General features: G+C 40.7%; 1 protein-coding gene across 1 annotated transcript in view; it reads left to right on the forward strand.

Annotated features, from left to right (window-relative positions):
- LOC139936471 (echinoderm microtubule-associated protein-like 6) overlaps positions 1-20270 on the forward strand; it is a 74761-nt gene that overhangs the window by 15581 nt on the left and 38910 nt on the right. Inside the window, exons 7-28 of the mRNA XM_071931285.1 lie at positions 248-385; positions 1834-2090; positions 2832-3044; positions 3561-3734; positions 4286-4499; positions 4643-4829; positions 5638-5743; positions 7008-7202; positions 7974-8176; positions 8898-9137; positions 9569-9770; positions 9950-10042; positions 11559-11690; positions 12080-12345; positions 12883-13081; positions 13440-13560; positions 13890-13980; positions 15191-15320; positions 16340-16612; positions 17430-17650; positions 18554-18711; positions 19995-20115. Of these exons, the coding sequence (XP_071787386.1) occupies positions 248-385; positions 1834-2090; positions 2832-3044; positions 3561-3734; positions 4286-4499; positions 4643-4829; positions 5638-5743; positions 7008-7202; positions 7974-8176; positions 8898-9137; positions 9569-9770; positions 9950-10042; positions 11559-11690; positions 12080-12345; positions 12883-13081; positions 13440-13560; positions 13890-13980; positions 15191-15320; positions 16340-16612; positions 17430-17650; positions 18554-18711; positions 19995-20115 (3934 nt within the window). The remainder of the gene's footprint in view (positions 1-247; positions 386-1833; positions 2091-2831; positions 3045-3560; positions 3735-4285; positions 4500-4642; positions 4830-5637; positions 5744-7007; positions 7203-7973; positions 8177-8897; positions 9138-9568; positions 9771-9949; positions 10043-11558; positions 11691-12079; positions 12346-12882; positions 13082-13439; positions 13561-13889; positions 13981-15190; positions 15321-16339; positions 16613-17429; positions 17651-18553; positions 18712-19994; positions 20116-20270) is intronic.

Below are 20270 nucleotides of genomic sequence, written 5' to 3' on the forward strand. Positions count from 1 at the left end.
AAGTTTTACAGAGTTTCTTACTTTATTACGCCTTTTATAACCAAAAAGGCATTTATGAATGGGAATAACAGAGTAGTGACTCGTTCTTTAACGGCCGCTTAAAACCTTGCAGGATCGTTGCTGTGTGATTAATGCCTTCTGCTCAAGCCTTTATCACACGGCAACGACCTTGCCTGCTTTAAACGGCCACTAAAGAACTCGTCGCTACCCTTTTATTCCCTTATTTAACTCATTGTTTCCTTTCTAGAATTTGGAACACACAGGAAAAAACGCTGCTTGTCCGTGAAACAATGGATAACAATGTACGATCAGTGACCTTTAATAGCGATGGATCAGCACTAGCAGCGGGAATGTCAGATGGTTCATTCACTGTACTCAAAACAAAGTAAGTCCCAACAATCTCTACATCTCTCCTTGCGTAATTTTAATGTGTAACTGATTTATTAGTCACAAATTTATGCTTAAATTTGAGTTCCTCAGACTTTATCCTCAGACTTTTTTACTGCCAATGTCTTTTTAAAATTGTTGAATAAATAAACTATTAATTGATTAATTATTGTTACTTGATTCAGGGCAAGCTTTTGCATGCTGACACTGACGTAATAGACAACGAACACCCATACACAATTCTGAAGTAATGTGTATGGCGCAATGATACCAGGGTTTTTCCATCGGTAATTGCTATCCAAAAGCTTGCCCCAAACACCCATACACAATTCTGAAATAATGTGTATGGCACAATGGTACCAGGGTTTCTCATCTGGAGGTTGCTGTCCAAAAGCTTTCCCCAGAACCATTTGACATAGCAACTGTCTCTTTAGCTTGAGGAATTTAAATTTAAGCGATTACTTGTCACTGAGCAAGTCATAGTACCAGAAGTTATTAAAATCTAACTTGTAAATAGCTTATTGATGGCTAACACCCGTTTCAGACAGGCGCTCCAGAGTTGCGCCGAACCAAATTCTGAATTAAGTACATAAAAAGTTTGACGTCTGAAACAGTTAGGAGCGACTGGCTGCGCTAGAAGTCGAAAGATCGACTGTTGCAGTTGTTTGGAGCGACTCTGGAGCACCTTGGTTTCAAACGTCGATCTTGTCATGAGCCGAGCCAATGTAAATGTTATGTGCAGTTCGCCTGTCTGAAACAAAAAGTTATTTGGGTCGTCCTAGAGTCGCTCCTAAGTTATTTGGTTCGGCGAGACTCTCTTGCGCCTGTCTGAAATGGGCGTTACGTAGTAGCTGAATAGTCCTGTTGTTGAATGTTGCAGTTGCTGCCAACACTCATAGCCATAGTCAAAGTCATTCAATTCAGACATAAATTAATAATAATCAATACAATAGACCCTCTGGGAATGCCTGGCAAAAGACCAGCCTGCTTGGCGACGGCTTGTTCAACAGGGCGCTGGGCATATACAAGATTCATGGGCCCAGAGCCAGGAGGAGCGACGTGCACGAAGGCACGCCCGTGCTGAAGGACGACCTCTGCAGGCATCATCTGACAAGATGGCCTGACGATGATATGATAGACCCTATTTTCAATGTCCAGCGCACATACCCGCGCATCTCCTGTCGGCCATTTTGTGGGTCAAAACTTGTACAAAAGGAACAAACTCCACGAAAAGGCAGAAATTGTAGTTGCGCATTGTTCAGAGGTGGGTAAACACGTGTACCTTCATTTTGTGCACGTTTTGACACTTCGTGGGGGACAGGAGACGCGCATATATGTACGCTGTGCTTTGTGAATAGGGTTTATAGGAAGTTTCTCAGTTTGCTGCCACTTACAGTCCAAACAATTACTTTTATTAAGTGCTCTGTATTTTTACTCCAACCACAGAGATCTTTCCACAGTAATCCACATCAAAGATCGTAAAGAGGTCATTCACGAGATGAAGTACTCGCCCGACGGTAACTACCTCGCCGTGGGCTCAAATGATAACTACGTGGACATCTACGCAGTTACGCAGCGCTACAAGAAGGTTGGACAGTGTTCAGGCAGCAGTAGTTTCATCACTCATCTAGACTGGTCTGAGGACAGCAAATACTTACAGACCAACAGCGGAGCTGCGGAGAGACTCTTCTTCAGAATGCCAGGTAAGGCAGAAATATTTTGGTTTGGAAATGTCGTGGAAAGATTTTAGGAAAATATTTATGAAGGGGCTGATTGTATTTCACAAATGTGAACCAATTGCACAAAAATATGAAGACTGCTTTTTTTGTGAAACACTCTCAAGAAGGGTTTTTAATCTCATGTGGATTGATTCATATAAAGACAGAAAAATAATATGTTTGGGATATCACGATCTTTTGTGCTATTAAATTCTTCAAGTAATTTCAAAGTTTGATTGTCTGTCTGGATAAAAACACTCTTACTGAAGTTGTTGTACATACAGAATCCTTATAAAAATATCACTGCTACTCCCAGTAACATTTACCAGCGAAAAGACCAACCATTTTGAAACCATTAAACTGCGCAGGTTTTGTATGTTTGCACAACTGTGTAATGATCAGTTACGTGATATTGCATGGTCTCACAGAAGAAGGGTTGACTGCGTGATTTATACACGCAATCATACCATGATATCATACTACAGGCTTGCATAGTTTAACTCTTTTTCAGAACTACCGTCGATGATTATGACAATAAGAGGCTTTAAAAACTCACTCACTCACTCACTCACTCGGTCGCCCACAGGTAATTAGGTCTTGCATGGGGGTGGCCAGTTCGTCAGTTGATTCTACTTAAAAACACAGTAGTAAACAAAATATTGTTAGTACATTTTCGTACTGCTGTCTAAGATTCTTTTGTTAAACTTCCTTGTGTGTACTCCTCAGCCGGAAAGCAGGCCACACAACGTGACGAGGTGCGTGCCATCAGATGGGCCACGTGGACTGGGGTCCTCGGTCCTGAAGTGAGTGGAATATGGCCTAAGTACTCAGACACCAATGACGTCAATGGCGTGGATGCTTTCTTCGGTGGTGAGGTTATGGTGACCGGGGATGACTTCGGAATGGTGAAGATGTTTCGATTCCCTTCTCTCAAGAAAGGTACTTTCATTGTGTGGTTCATTAAAGTCAAACAGTTTATTCCCAACATCAGACAGTTTCGGTAAATTTTACTTTAATTTGGCATTGTTCAGTATTAATTTATGTTGTATCATATTGCTAAAAAGACGGTGTTGATCGGGGCCCAATTTAATGGCTCTGCTTACTGTAAGAAAACAAGCAGTGCTTGACAAAGCAGGGAATTCTGTGCTTTCGTCAAGCGTATTTAAAGGGTTAGCGGGGAGTTTTGGCTTGTATGCGTGCGTACTCCACGTTACTAGGCATTCTACAGCTAGCGCACAAATACGGTGCGTTCACATAAGCGGAGAATGGTGATCGTAAGTACAGAATTCGGCGGTAAGCAGAGCCATGAAATTGGACCTTGTTCCCATCCCTCTGGAAAAACTCTGAACTTCAACCAATTTATAAAAGTGAGATATAAGTATAAAATTGAATTCCATAACACTTAATAAATCTCCAGATTTGTTTATTAACACTTGATCGCCTTATTGTTCCTAGGGGCTAAATTTCGGAAGTACGTCGGCCACTCTGCTCATGTCACTAATGTGAGATTCTCTCACGATAAGATGCATGTGATCTCAACTGGTGGTGGTGACCATGCAGTATTCCAATGGCGCTTTGTACCCGAGGGTGTTAATGCACTGGAGAATGATGAAACTGGACATAACACAGGTAGAAAAAACTATTAATTCTTTGTTACCCTTCTTCCCCAAATCCTATCCCTACCCTACTCCCTGTTCACCCAACCGACTACCCTCCCCCAGAGTGTATTTACTCTGTCCATGTATTATTGATAACTGTCTATCTGTTCTAGTGTGTTTTTTTTTTAATTATGGGGATTACTCTTTTAGATTTTGGGCAACCCCTAGGCTGTTTTTTGTTTTTGTACATATTCTTCTGTTTTTCATAATTCTTGGTCAGATTTGTTTATTCTCAGTCTTCTGTGTATTGTATTGCATGTTTTTAAAGCCTTGTGTCCGTGAGCAAGATACTTTACTAAAATTGCTTCTCTTCACCTAGGGGTATAAATGGGTACCTGCAAGGGCAGCTGAGCGCTACGGTTGCCCAGGTTGTACACTCCCCAGGGAGCTCAGATTACAGGAATATTTATTACCTAATGACCAGGGCATAATATAAAGTGCATTGAGATGGTTATTTTGAAATGCGCTACATATGAACTTGTTCTGATTATTATTTATAAATAAATGTATGTCTGTTTGTAGGGTATGTGGATTCAAACAGTGAAGAGAGTGATTCCGACTTATCGGACGTTGCCGAGCTGGACTCTGACATTGAGAAGGAGAAGGAGATAGATTACGACCGGCCAGTCTACAAGGAGGATCTATCTCGTATCAAGAGGCTGAAGAAGACGGATAATTCAGGACAGAAGCGGCAGCAAGCACCGAGTGAAGGAATCAAACTAGAATTTATTCACGGGTAAGAGCAGGGTATTTTAGGAAATGAAAGAAAGTACGCTTGATCAACAGGGATGATAAAGTTGCAAGTTGATGTAGCGACTAGGATATGTGTGCTATATGAACTTATTGTTATTAGTTAATGTTATTATTTCTATGTCTCAGGTATCGAGGTTATGACTGCAGGAACAACCTGTTCTATACGCAAGCTGGAGAGGTGGTATACCACGTAGCTGCAACTGGTATCGTCTATAATCGGGATACACACTCACAGCGATTCTACCTGGAGCATACCGATGATATATTATGTCTATGCATTCACCCACTTAAAGATATTATTGCAACAGGACAGGTAAATATAGCTGAAAATACAATTTGGTTTATTTTAATAGATGTTAGTTGTGCATCGGGATAAAGAAAATATATTTCGTTTTTAAAGCCATTGGACCCTTTCGGTACAGAAAAAAAAAAAAAAGTTCACAGATTTACAAATAATTTACAGGGTTTACAGAAGGTAATGGTAAAAGACTTCTCTTGAAATATTAGTCCATGAAATGCTTTACTTTTTAAGAAAACGGTAAAACAATATAAATTCTCGTTAGCGAGAATTACGGATTTGTTATAAACACATGTCATGACACGGCGAAATGCGCGAAAACAGGTGTGGGTTTTCCCGTTATTTTCTCCCAACTCCGATGTCCGATTGAGCCTAAATTTCCACAGGATTGTTATTTTATATATAAGTTGTGATACACGAAGTGTGGGACTTGGACAATACTGTTTACCGAAAGTGTATAATGGCTTTAACCCATACACCAATGTGAATGAAGCATCGTATATTAAAACCATTGCGGTACCCACTGCTAAAGATTTGGATTGGAACTGGGCTTGCAAAGGTCAATGGTTCGAATCCCACCCAGGTTATTTATCTGTGGGTTTTTCTCAGAACTCAGGACTGATTATACAGTGCTTTATACACATCAGTGTTAGGGTAAAAAAAAAATTGGGGGGGGGGGGATTGGTGCTGGAAATGTGTTTTGGGGATTGGTGCTTGAAATGCGTTTTGGGGATTGCCACCTGAAGTTTGTTTTGGGATTTGTGCGATAAGATGTTCATGGAAAAGCTCAATTTAATACTATTTATTGGTCTTATTGTCTCAGGTTGGTCGAGATCCAACAATCCACATCTGGGATGCAGCAACCACCAAATCACAAGCTATTCTCAAAGGCCAGCACATGAGGGGAGTCTGTGCCGTGGACTTCTCAGGTAACTAATAAACCTTTCAATCTAAAGACTGCCACTCTTTTTGTAATGTTCCTTAAAATACAATAGTGATTATGAGTACTGAGTCTCTTATTCAAACAAACGGCACCAGTCTATTTTACCCCTTCTAACCTTGGTTTGGTAATGTACATGTATGAATGGGATTGTACTAATTTCCATTGTTTACGCTGTCCTGAGCATGCATTTACCTGGTAGGTCTGCTGCCATCTAACGTCCAAAAATACCTCTATTGAAGAACAATAGTATGGTTGAACGTGTGGCTCTACAACCTGTAGAGATCTTGCATTTCTGTGTGTCTGAATTTGAAGAAATATTACTTGGTCTTTTCCAATGTTACATTTGTACGAAAAAAAGAACATAATTTAGCTGAACAAGTTTTGAGATGGGCCCCTTTATACATATCAACAGTTGATACAAATCAAACAGTGCAATCTCCATAAAAAATATAAGATTTAATATTCTCTTTCATTGAGCTCCGTATAAGTCATGCTTGCGTGAAGTCCAGGCTCTGGGGCTCTATTTTAAACTTGTGATGTCACAAGTCACAAGCTCTGTTGACAAAAGATGGATTGCACATGGGCAACAGTCAGACATCAAGGCCCCCTACTCTGGAATCAGCTCATCCCAATACCTTCATTTAGAACTGTGCACAGCTTCAAAAAATACATGAAAAACCTACTTATAACCAGTATCGTCTAAAATGACACCACCTGTAACTACACGCGTACCATGATTATCCATTCCAAATTATCAAGTTTTGTAATTTCCTAAATAATGTTCTGTTAATTTTCCTTTTTGTTATCAACTCTCAATATGTATTTATGGCTGCATAGCAAACAAATTTTTTCAAAACAGTTTAATTACAAACAATCATTGTTTTGTGTTATTTTTGCTGTTTGCACTATACCTTTCACCGTACCTTAATTTCAATAATCAATATTGTTATTGTTATAAACTAAAACCTATTAATTTACATTATCAAGGGTCCAGGCTCTGTACAAGCCTAGGCTTTTTCCTGGTGCCCTCCTCTTATCACTCGTTGTTCTTATTTCTTGTATGTTTCATGATTATTTATTGTGATATTTGGAAAAAAAAAAAAAAAAAAAACAAACAAACACATGACATCATTGATCAGCATCTTTGATGAAACGTGCTTGTGTGCAAGGCTATCATTGTGCACTTTTCCATTGTCCAATATGGCAATCGATGACACTATGTTTTAATCCATCCATGGTTTAATTTGTAGGAGATGGTAAGAAGTTAGCCAGTGTGGGTCTTGACGACAATCACATGATCGTCGTCTGGGACTGGAGGAAAGGAGAGAAACTAGCCACGACCAGAGGACACAAAGATAAGATTTTCGTCATTAAGTGGAACCCGCATAACGTGGATAAATTGGTGACGGTCGGAATGAAGCATATCAAATTCTGGAATCAAACTGGTAAGTGAAGCTCAAGCAAAAATTTATTTATTTTCAAGAAATAAATCCTTCAGTTCTTAGGAACTACACTTTATTTGATATTACATATATATGTTGTTGGAAAATATTTGTTTTGGGTTTTTGTGTGTTTTAAAAATTGTTCTTGTTATTCTTTCTCCGTGTGCTCTATTGCCAATAGGTTTCCTCAATCCTCCAATATCCTCCTCTCCCAAGTCACTCCACTCCGAATGGTTTGGACTTGTGATAAGACTGGAATACCTGACCCAGTGATTGGCAATAGACCGTATTGAATAAACCCTTTTTGCTCTGAAAAGTCGCCATCTTGGAGGGCAAACCGTATGCGCGTCCAAACGCGTACATCATCGAAGCACGCAGCATGCATCATTCCCGGTTTGAATGCTATGGCACATGCACGCACACGCACAGATGCCATCTTGTAGGTCATATATTTGAGCCGCTTGACGTCATACTCCATACGGTCTATTGTTACTTGGCCCTACAGCCCTCAGTTCTTCAGAATCCTTCATTTTGGCAAAGAGGATATAGAAACTCCTTTTAACTACTCTAAGTTTTGAATCTGTACCTCTTTTCCTTTTTCCCATGGCCAGTCATATCAGAGTCCAGATATTTTGAAAGTAAGTGGCTGTAAACAGAAGAATAGGGGAGGATTCAGAAGGACACTACAGAGAAATTTCCTCTAAACTTGTTCAGATTTGTAGACATCTTGATGTCATTTTGACTCATTCAGCTCTATGGTTACTTTGAAAATAGGTGGTGGATTTACCTCTAAGCGGGGTACATTCGGCAACGTTGGTAAACCAGATACAATGATGTGCGTGACATACGGCCGCTCACCAGAAATGACTTACTCTGGGGGCGCTTCAGGGAGTATCTACGTCTGGCAAGACGTCACACTGACGAGGACAGTCAGTGCACACAAAGGACCTTGCTTTGCAATGCACTCATTGGATAAGGTGAGTAGTATTCAAGGGATGAGAAACTGTTGACTTTTATCTGGATTTATACTCTTTTTTTAGTGTCTCTACTACACGGTGAAAGAACCCTGTTATTTTGTTATCAGATGTAAAGAGATCGTTTTCTTTGATTCGGTTCTCTAGCGCTAAGGAAACTTTTCCCAAAAGCACTTAAAAATCTATAATTCTATGGGTTACTACAAGGGAGATATGTCATAATTTCAAACTGGCAATCAGGTTGGCTCGGTGGTTTCTTTCCCTGCCTTTCACCTCTGTGGACCCAGGTTTTGAATCCCACCTCAGAACGAAACCTTACACGTTGATTTGGGTTTTCAGTCCCTACCTTATTGCGTGGTTTTCTCACTTTTGGGTTTTCGTGCCACATCTAAACTGAACTATTCTTCTATTCATCCTGTTTTTGGTGCTAATTGTGCTGTTGTGTGATCAAATGAAATTTAAAAAAAAATATATAAAAAATAAAATCCCTTCTAACACTTAGATCCTATGTTAAGACATTTTTGTCATCTTTGAGTCTTACCCCAGATTATTTTAATGTCAAGTTAAGAATATGCTGCCTCTTTCTTCTCAGGCCTTTCACTTTGAATTGAGCTGCCAAATGCATGCTCAAGACATGGCAGCTACTCGCCACCTTCACCCCCATGAATAACTGACTAAATATTGAGTTGAATGATTACTCAAGATGTTGAATATCCCCCTGCAGGGTTTTGTAACTGGAGGTAAAGATGGTGTCGTGTCTCTCTGGGATGAAGCCATCGAGCGTTGCCTCAAGACGTATCCCATCAGGAAGATGGACCTGGCACAGGGCAGCCATGGAATACTCCTTGATGACAACCCGTCTATCCGCTCAGTGATTCTCGGACATGGACACATCCTAGCGGGGACTAAAAACGGTGAAGTGATTGAGCTGGAGAAGAGTGGTCCAGTCCGGATTCTTGTACAGGTAATAATAATAATGATAACAGTTAAGCAATTGTCATTTGCGCCTAATACAAAAGCATCTAAGCACATAAAGAGGTAGAGTTAATAATGATGATGACAGGGAAGCTTGCATCAGTTTAAATCTATAGGCTCGTTGCTTATGTATCAAAGTGCCACCCGTGAGGCCAAAAGGAGGCAGATAATTGGAGATAGCTTTTGTTTGTGCGTTAAATCATGTGAGTGACCTACATGTAGCATTTCTGTGTATGCAAGGAGGACTATTGATTTCACCAGACACTTTACTCAAGGCACTTCTTTATATAGAGGCATGTTCCTTAAAGAAATGGCTGTGACGAAATCACAGCATAAGCTATATCACAGTGACATGAAAAGGAAACAAAGAGGCTTGTTTATTTTGAAATTCATGTTGTTTCTCTACTTGTTTTCCAAAAGGGACACATGGAGACAGAGATCTGGGGTCTGGCCACCCATCCCAGTAAGTCAATGTGTGCAACAGTCAGTGACGATCAGACTATCAGGGTGTGGGACCTCGGAGCAGAACATAAGATGGTCAGTGTACGGAGACTCAAAGGAGGAGCGAGATGCTGTGACTTCTCACCGGACGGGAAAGCTATTGCTATTGGATTCAAAGATGGTAAAGATGCCAGTGTAACTTTTTTAGGAAGGAAGTCTTCAGTAGTTTGCTTGTAATATTCATAGTTTTCAGATTCCAGCTTTAACTTTTGTGACCTACTGTTATGTACTTAATGAAGGTTTTTATGGTGTTTTTTTGTGTGCAAGAGATTAACAAAATTATGATTTTTCATCTTCCAGGTAGTTTCTCTGTTGTGAGCAGCGACAATTTAAATGATGTTGCCAGCTTCCATCATAGGAAAGAAGAGATCTCGGATATTAAATTCTCACCAAGTAAGTACAGACTTTCTTACACTCACTGCTCAACCCTACACCCCCTCCATCTCCCCTAATGTTTTTGTTACTAGCAAGCTCAATGTTGGAAATGTTGACTTGCTTGGTCAACCAAAACTCTTTCAGTTGAATTGACCATAAGTTAATCAAAGGCCAGTCACCCCAACGGTTATTGGTTACGACTGCCGAAAGGCATCCCCTGATAGTGTTTGCAAAGAAATGGGATATTTTGTTACGGATTCTGAAGAGTATTGACTGGCTATCAGTAGAATTATATTTCAAGTTTATGTTAAAGAAAGAAAGATTGACTAGAGCAGGACTTGAACCTACAACATCCAGAATAACATGCCAGCACTCCACCAACTGAGCTAACTAGCCGTAATGTTGGCAGCCTCCCTATTTTGTCTATATCTGTGTTCGGGGTGCCAGTTTGAATCTGTGTTCGGGGTGCCAGTTTGAATCTGTGTTCGGGGTGCCAGTTTGAATCTGTGTTCGGGGTGCCAGTTTGAATCTGTGTACGGGGTGCCAGTTTGAATCTGTGTTCGGGGTGCCAGTTTGAATCTGTGTTCGGGGTGCCAGTTTGAATCTGTGTTCGGGGTGCCAGTTTGAATCTGTGTTCGGGGTGCCAGTTTGAATCTGTGTTCGGGGTGCCAGTTTGAATCTGTGTTCGGGGTGCCAGTTTGAATCTGTGTTCGGGGTGCCAGTTTGAATCTGTGTACGGGGTGCCAGTTTGAATCTGTGTTCGGGGTGCCAGTTTGAATCTGTGTTCGGGGTGCCAGTTTGAATCTGTGTTCGGGGTGCCAGTTTGAATCTGTGTTCGGGGTGCCAGTTTGAATCTGTGTTCGGAGTGCCAGTTTGAATCTGTGTTCGAGGTGCCAGTTTGAATCTGAATCTGTGTTTGGGGTGCCAGTTTGAATCTGTGTTCGGGGTGCCAGTTTGAATCTATGTTCGGGGTGCCAGTTTGAATCTGTGTTCGGAGTGCCAGTTTGAATCTGTGTTCGAGGTGCCAGTTTGAATCTGAATCTGTGTTTGGGGTGCCAGTTTGAATCTGTGTTCGGGGTGCCAGTTTGAATCTGTGTTCGGGGTGCCAGTTTGAATCTGTGTTCGGGGTGCCAGTTTGAATCTGTGTTCGGGGTGCCAGTTTGAATCTGTGTTCGGGGTGCCAGTTTGAATCTGTGTACGGGGTGCCAGTTTGAATCTGTGTTCGGGGTGCCAGTTTGAATCTGTGTTCGGGGTGCCAGTTTGAATCTGTGTTCGGGGTGCCAGTTTGAATCTGTGTTCGGGGTGCCAGTTTGAATCTGTGTTCGGAGTGCCAGTTTGAATCTGTGTTCGGGGTGCCAGTTTGAATCTGTGTTCGGGATGCCAGTTTGAAGCCATTCAACCTATAACTTCCATACAGCCATGGATCACACCCGAGTTTGAATACAACCTTAGAAGCAGAAGCAGAGGGGTGTGATTAAGTGGATGTGGATGAGATCTTTTATTTCAAATTTCTCTTACAATTATTTCCTTGTAGATTCCGGCAAGTATCTGGCCGTTGCGTCCCATGATAACTTCATTGATATCTACAGTGTACTGAACACCAAGAGGGTTGGAACATGTAAAGGCTCCTCCAGTTATGTCACACATGCAGATTGGGACACCAACGGTAAGAACTCTAAAACTTAATCCTTGACAGTCCATAAAACCCGCAGCATGTCATGTCACACTCTCAAACAGTGTCTCAAGGACACACATTCCATGTTCGGATTCGAACCCACACTCGGCTTCCAACAACACAAGAACTTGAGTGTGATTAACCAGACTCGTCAGTCATAACACTTAACAGCTCTAGCAACTCTAAATAGGCCTAGCAGAACTAGCAAGTAGTAACCTTGCACTATCTGCTCTAGAGTGCAGGGGTTGTGGGTTCAAATTCCACCCGAGTAATATTCCTTTGGATAATTTTGGGTGTATTATAAAACAAGAGCATTATTAAGTAACCTTGGAGTTTTAAAAATCATATTAAATGAGCCTTCCATTTTAAATGCTTATTAGGAAAACTTCTAATGATGAATTCCGGCGCCAAGGAACAGCTATTTTTCGAGGCTCCCAGAGGGAAGCGTCAGGCCCTACGCAATGCCCAGATAGAGACCCAGGGTTGGGCTACGTGGACCTGCGTGCTCGGTCACACCTGTACAGGGATATGGCCATCTAAGAGTGATGTCACCGATGTCAATGCTTCGTCTTTGTCCCACGATAAAACCACACTTGCGACGGGAGATGATTTTGGTTTTGTGAAACTGTTCCAGTGGCCTGCATCAGTAAGTTCTTAGTTACCCTGTTGTATTTTATTTTATTTGTGTGTTTGTAAACATCAGGTCACAAAGGTTACATTGGGTCGAGTAGTCAAATAGGCTAACAAAATAATCGGTTGTCAGCACGCTGTACCGGGTGATTTACACAAATTCCCCATTTCATGTAAACCTCAAATTCATTCAGCTCCAAGTATTATTGAAACTCTTACTATAACTCACTGCGGTAGCCTTCTCTGAAATCTTGACAAAGTCAAAAAAGGCAAATCATTGTTACCTCTTTTAGAAAATAAGCCCAATAAGACTGTTTACTAAATCCCTGGCATAACATGAACTGTTTCTTATCATTTCACTTTAATATGATCACTGAAATTCAACGGTTTGATTTGATTAAAATTTTATTTTGATTCAAATTGGAATGAATATACTCTTCCGAAAATCTTTGTCTTTGAGTTTCAATGATTGACAACATTTGCAGCTGAGCTGAAATCCTGTGGTCGTGACCACTCACAAACCTGGGTTTTTTAATTTGTGCAACTTTTACAGGGCAAGAATGCAAAGTTCAAGAAGTACGTCGGTCACAGCGCCCACGTCACCAACGTGAGATGGGCGTACGATGACAGGGTGTTAATATCAGTGGGTGGGGCTGACACTGCCCTGATGGTTTGGTCACACGCCGTGACGGGCACCAGGGAAAATCGCCATGGAGAAAGTGACGACTCGGACACAGATTCTGAGGAGGATGGTAACTCAACAAAAAATAATATTTGTCTTATGGAGGGGGTGATTTCATCACTTGATCTCAATTGCTAAGCAAAGTTTGATTTTTTAGTGTTCTGTTTTGGAGCTTTAATCAATGTTTAGACTTTCAATTTTTACCTTTTAAATGGACAGTAAATTAATAAGCCTTTTTGAGGTATGGCGGACGTGATAGGAGTGTATTATTTGGTTTGGGTGTATACATACAAATTTACCCCAACCTTATAGTGTTTTCATTGTGTCCGCAATATCTCAATAAGGCTTATTGAATTGAATTTAAGACTTCAGAAGTGTTACTGTGACTCTCCACTCCCTGTTTGATAATATCAGTTTTGTTTCCTCAGGATACGACAGTGATGTACAGAGAGAGACCACAATGGACTACGCTTCTAAGACTTACACAAACCCCCTCCGAGAAACCACAGGTGTCAAACCTGATCAACAAGAAGTGGAGGAAGATGACACGTAAGTTCACCTCTACTATTAAAGGGAACAGGTTGCTTTCGGATTGGGCGCTTTGAGCTAAAGAAAATTGTTTGTTATGAATTTGTCTGGTTTTCCTTGTCCTTGGTGAACTAACACAATCCGAAATTAGCAAAGATTTTTGGGGTTTGCACTGCTGTTTATGGCAGTGGCTGCTGTTTAGTGGGGCTCATAAATCTTGTTAAAACAAACTAATCATGGGTGCTTTTTGTGTAATAAAGTGCTTTATAAGAACCCAAAATAGTAATGATTTTTAAACGATACAAAGCTTCAAATCTTTCTTATACTAACTTCTTCAACCCCTTCTACAGGCCAAGTGTAAGCAGGGGTGGCCTTAAGCCTCCAAAGATCAAGAAGTCTACCGTTACCAATGGCAAGAAGACGAGACCCTCAAGAGTAGAGGTGAGTTTTGCCTGCTTCGTTTGTTATGTTTTATCATAGAAAGTATTACTGTTCAACCCAACGCCATGGCAATGTTGAACCCCTTTACTTTTATAACCAACCATCTGGAAGATTTCACTTTTTAAGGATACTGCAACAATTAAATAGTTGTTTATTTGTTTTGAGGCATTGCATGGTGAGGTATCAAGATACACTTGGTTTGCGGTAACAGCATGTGTGTATCAACTGTCCAGGTGGAGTTTGTTCTTAAGAGAACTGGGCCCGATTTCATGGCTCTGCTTACCGTAAGCACAGAATCGGCGCTTACGGAAGCAGGGAATTCTGTGCTTACTGCAAGCATATTTCACGGGTTAGCGGCGTATTTTGGCTTCTGCGCGTGCGTACTCCCCATTACTAGGCATTCTAGGGTTACAAGGCTAGCGCAGAAATTCGGCGCTTGCACGTAAGCTGGGAATCGTGATCGTAAGCACAGAATTCGGCGGTAAGCAGAGCCATGAAATTGGGCCCTGTCATGCAGTCTGACAGTCTCCTGACAATGACTAGAGCAAGCTAGTCGAAATGTTGAGACCAATTCAAGAACTGACTCTGAAGTAGTGCAGTTAATAACAATTCTATAAGCTAAATATCAGTCCCGGCTAATTTTCTACCTTCCGCCAGGTAGTAGTCAAAAAGCAGGACAGTTCTTTTCAGGACTGAGAAGTCTCCTGAACAATCTGACAAACTACTCCGCGGTAGTAGAAAATATAATAAGACATTTCTCTAAAAAACAAACTCTACCTATCAAGACACACATGGTGTTAACGCAAACCAAATGAATAGATGTTCTATTGATTTTGGTTTTGACCCTACACCGATGTGTGTAAGCACTGTATACTGCGTACTTTCCCAAGTCCTTTAAAAAAAAAATCATGGACATATTACTTGGGTGGGATGTGAACCTATGACCTTTGCAATTCTAGAGCAGTGTCAGTGTCTTACCAACTAGACTACCGAGGTTGCCCGGTAGCTAGAGGCAGTTGGAATCCTATGTTTAAGGAACAGGTACTGCAACGATGTAATAGATGTTAAATTTGCATCTGTGATAAAAAATAAAATATTAATTTTGGTTTTACCCCTTTCACCAAAATGCCCATCTGATCTGTGCTCTGATAAAATCACCTAGTATTCATTGCTCATTGATAGTTTCCCGCTTTTCTTTTGTAATAATCAGGATCTGACACTGAAGCATATCCATGGTTACCGAGGCTTTGATTGTCGAAATAACCTCTTGTACCTGAATGAAGGAGCAGATATCATCTACCATGCTGCAGGAGCATGCATCGTTCAGAATCTAGCAACAGGTATGAATTGGTCTTGAATCAAAATCGTTAATTATAATAGATGTTATATATTGGTTTGCGGTAACACCATGTGTGTATATCTACTTGCCAGGTAGAGTTGTTCTTAGGGAACTGTCTTGCTTTATTCTACTGCCGTGGAGTAGAAAATCGGAGGTTCGGGAGACTTCTCAGTTCTGAAAAGAACTGTCCTGCTTTATAACTATTACCAGGGCGGATGGTATAGAAATTTGTCTGGACTACTACTTTAGCTTATAGGATCGTAATAACTGTACTGCCGCGGAGTCAGTTCGGAGTTGGTCTCAACGTTTCGACTAGCTTGCTCTAGTCATCGTCAGGAGACTGAATAAAGCAAGACAGTTCCCTAAGAACAACTCTACCTGGCAAGTAGATATACACACATGGTGTTACCTCAAACCAATATATATTGATACCCCACCATGCAATGCCTCAAATCCTATATATAATAGATGTTAATATGCAAAAAATAGTTAATGGCCTGACGTTTCGACTCTAGCAGAGTCTTTTCCTAGCAGAGTCTTTCTTAGATGTTGATTTGTTAAGTATCTAGCTTCAATTTGTCGTTTGGAACTGATTCAGGGTGCTGCTTGCTGTAAAATAAATTAAAAACCTTAAAGTGGCAGAAAATTTGACTGTAGTAAGTATACATTGTATTTCACTGTCCATGAGGAAATGTTGCAGTTCAAATAGTTTTCCATTCCCTTTTAATTACACAGCAGTAAAGGTCAAACCAAAATAAAATGTATTTAGAGTTTAACCAATCAAAAGAAAGAACACAAGAAAACATTGAAATTCATTTTTTGCAAAATGAGTCTTTCTCTTTTGATCAGAGTCTGTCTCAAAGGATGACAATATTTGCAGACTCTACGAGGGTTGAAAGCGCCCTATAACTACTTTGGCATTTATACCATACATGTAGGTCCTTTTCATTAGTATACAGTTTGCAAGAGCTAATTCCATAATTTGTTTTTCATATTGACTTGCTATAATATTGTTGACAGGTACGCAGGGTTTTTATCTTGAGCACACCGATGATATCATCTGTTTGACGGTCAACCAACACCCGAAGCATAAAAGTGTTGTGGCCAGTGGACAGATCGGTGCGACACCTGCTGTCAATGTCTGGGATGCGACCACCAAGCAAACCCTGTCTATCATCAAAGGGTTCCACACCAAGGGGGTGTGCTCGGTGAACTTCAGTGGGTCAGGAAAGTTGCTATTGACGGTTGGGATCGACGATAATCATTCTGTGGCTGTGTGGAGGTGGCAACAAGGTAAGCCTATAATTTGTTTTTATCCTTTCGATTATGTGTATTTATTAGCACTGTACACTCTGTCTAGAGTTCTATGGAGAAAGAAAACCCACAGGCAAATCAGTCCGGTGGGATTCCAACCCACAACCTTTGCATTGATAAAGCAGATGTTTTACCACTACACCACCAAGCTAGCCTGATGGTTTGAATCTTATGTAAGCGGGTTTTGCAAAGTTTGAAAGGGAGGCCTACATGTATAATGAGAAACAGCTGTTGAAGTGTTTTTTGGGGGGGTTTTTGTGTTTTTTTTTCACAACTTGGGGAAAGCTGGCACAGTGGTATCTTTCTTCGCCTTCCACCTCTAGGACCACAGTTTGAATACTGCCACTGGCACTAGGTGGGTTGTGTTTTCAATCCCTACATGATTGCATGGGTTTTTTTCCTGGGATAATTCCTCCCAACCTCTTAAACTGATACTTGCTTGCTTGTGTTCTGACTAAGTTTACTTGTCTAAGAGTCCTTGGCTTCGCAACCAGAATTAAAAAATAAATACATTACGAATTTTTTGCTGTTTTTGTTACTACTTTTTGTTAAGATAATTTGACAGGTATTATTTGTTTTTACAGAGATGTAACACACTTTCTTACTATTTTCCATAAATCGTGCCTGATTGAAATTATGTGTGCTGTTTCTTATAATGTTTATGTTCTTTTCCAAAGGGAGAGGGGGTAAGAACAAACAATTTCCTTGAATAAAGATTCATCAAAGCCTTAAAACGAATCTCAGCCTTTCTTCCCCAGATCAGAGTTTCATTGGAGTTTGTTTTGTTCTTTGGCAGGTACCAAGGTAGCAGGAAGCATCGGTCATACCAAGCGCATCTTCCTTGGGGAGTTCAGACCGGACTCGGACCAAGAGTTTGTGACTGTTGGGGTCAAGCATGTCACCTTCTGGACAGTTGCTGGTGGTCAGCTGATGGGCAGGCGGGGTTTGATGAACTCCTCTGGACAGAACACGCAAGATGTGAAGATGCAGACGATGCTATCAATTGCCTTTGGAGCTGTGAGTATTGAGTCTGGTTTCTCTCACCAGTGTAGCATTATATTATTAGTAAAGATTATGGTTTATAAAAGAAACCTGTCTATTATTGGGGTGAAGCTCCTGCTGCATCTTGTGGCTTCGGTTATAGCTACGGCTGTTTCTAATGGTGGTGTTAAGGATGTCCTATACTTCAACTAACGTTGATACAGCAATCCTGCCGAAGCCGTAGCCTTAGCCGCCAATTCGGGTTTAGCCTTAGTTTCATTTTTCGCAAAATGAAGGCTGGGATGTGTTTAATGCCATGGTTCAATTTCCTAAAGCAATCAAATTTGCTAAGCACAGAAAAATCATGCTTAGCTCTAATTTGTTATCTGCCGATATTGAAGAATTCCCTTGTTCAGGAGATCATATAAACAAACAAACAAACAAACAAAAATACCATGTAATTTACATTGCATTGCCCATCACTGACTCCTTACTAATGGATGTCTGCAAGTTGCAAATACATTTTTTGTGACTTTCCTGTCACTAGCGGTGGTTCAAAATTTGGGTATTAGCACACGAGGGTGGTTGGTATTCAATTGTGTTTTTCGGTGGGCGAAAGTGTACACAATTTTTATCAGGTCAGGTTTCTGTATTATATCCATACGACATACGACACCATAGTTGAGTGAAGAACCAAGTGCGCACGCGCAAACTCACATACGCCAGGTCACCCATTGTCTGTATAAGGTATGTGGGTGATTACGACGTGTCGTTAAACGACCGCGGTACCACGGGTTTGACTTTTGAAGTCCCTTCGTTCGAGCTCCTTCTCTTCCTTCCTCCCTCCATGGTGTACCTAAGGCATCTTAATAAAAAACTGGAGCATCAAAATTAGAAAAAGGCGTAAATTCTTATTTATTGCTTTATCCGTACCTCCAGAATGAAACAACCTTCACTGGAGCAATGAGCGGTGACATTTACGTCTGGAAGAAGAATACTCTAGCTCGAGTTGTCTCCAGAGCGCACAATGACGCTGTCTTCACGCTCTACACGACCTTGAAGGATGGCTTGATTGTATCCGGTGGAAAGGAAAGAGCGTGAGTAGCAAAATTAAAGCAGATTTTAATTTTCACAAACGAGTCCAAGTTTCTTTTCACCCTTTGCAGACCATGACAGGGACAATCTTGTTGTGGCCAAGCGGTCAAGTTCACTGAATTCAAACTCGAATTCGATTTCACAAAAAGTTAGGTAGATATTTAAAACTTAAGACAAGTCCTAAGTTAACTCGTCCTAACTCGAGAAAAGACTAGTCTTAACTCTTTGTGAAATGCACCCCCGGTGTTCCGATCAGCAGAGTGTGGGTTCAAATCCAAGTCGTGGCACCTGTGTCCTTCAGCAAGGCCCTTGACCAATATTGCTCCGTCGATTGAACCTAAAGCCACAGCCCTTTTGTGTTGTGTAACACATGTGAAAGAAACCAGAACACTCGTCATAAAGGTGTGTTTGCAGTATGGTTTGGCAGAAAATTACGCCACCACACTTGCACCAAAATGCCTATAGTGGCCTACAGCCACAATATTTGACCTAAAGCTAATGTCATGAATTGTCGTATTCCAATATTTTATTTTATTTATTTTATTTATTTTATTTATTTCTTGTTTACCCTGGGGAAACCTCTCAGTAAAACACTATTTTTCAGAGGTGCCCAGCAACTACAAACACATCAAAATTTTAACATTTATTAATTAAAATATATATTTTTAAAAACTAAATTTTCTGTCTTACTATTCAAATTGTAGCCCTAAAACCAAATTCGCAATAGTTTTCCAAAGAAAATTGTGTTAAAGGGAAGGTACACTATTGGTAATCGTCAAAGGTCAGTGTTCTCATTTGGTTTATCTCATCATAAGCATGACATAACAAGCCTGTGAACATTTGGGCTCAATTGGTCATCTGAGTTGGAAGAAAATGATGAAAGAAAACACACCCTTGCTGGATGAATGTGTGCTTTCAGGTAGGAATAAAAGACTTCTAACTAGAAGTCTTTTATTATTTTTAGTGAGAAATTACCTCTTTCTCAAAAACTATGTTACTTCAGAGGGAGTCGTTTCCCACAATGTTTTACTATCAACAGCTCTCCAATGCTAGTAACCAAGCTAGTTTTTAAGTTAATATTTGTTTTGAGTAATTACCAAACATGTACCTTCCCTTTAATACCCCAACAATATTAGTCATAACTGGCCTCATGGTGATAATTTTACAGAAATAACTGGTCTCTAAATGGTTAAAAGACTGACTCACCTCGGAGACACAAATAAGATATTTTAGAGTCTGAAAGTTTTCCTCCGATGCTATTTATTGGACACTCCTTGAATGACAGGTCCAAGAATAAAGACAGTGGACCTGTGAAGCTCTGGGACCAAGAGATGAAGCGATGTCGAGCCTTTCAGCTGGGTACCGGCAGTTCCATCGATGTTGTCAAATCGGTCTGCAGGTGCAAGGTTAGTGGGATATGATTATAAAGATTGGGAAAAATAGAATTAGCTGTTGCAAACTGCTTACCAACCAAAATGACCTATGGTATAAATGCAAACAATAGTTAATGGCCTGACGATCTGCTAGGGTCGAAACGTCAGGCCATTAACTATTTTTTGCA

This window comes from Asterias amurensis, chromosome 1 (genome assembly GCF_032118995.1).
Source record: "Asterias amurensis chromosome 1, ASM3211899v1".
NCBI lineage: Eukaryota > Metazoa > Echinodermata > Asteroidea > Forcipulatida > Asteriidae > Asterias > Asterias amurensis.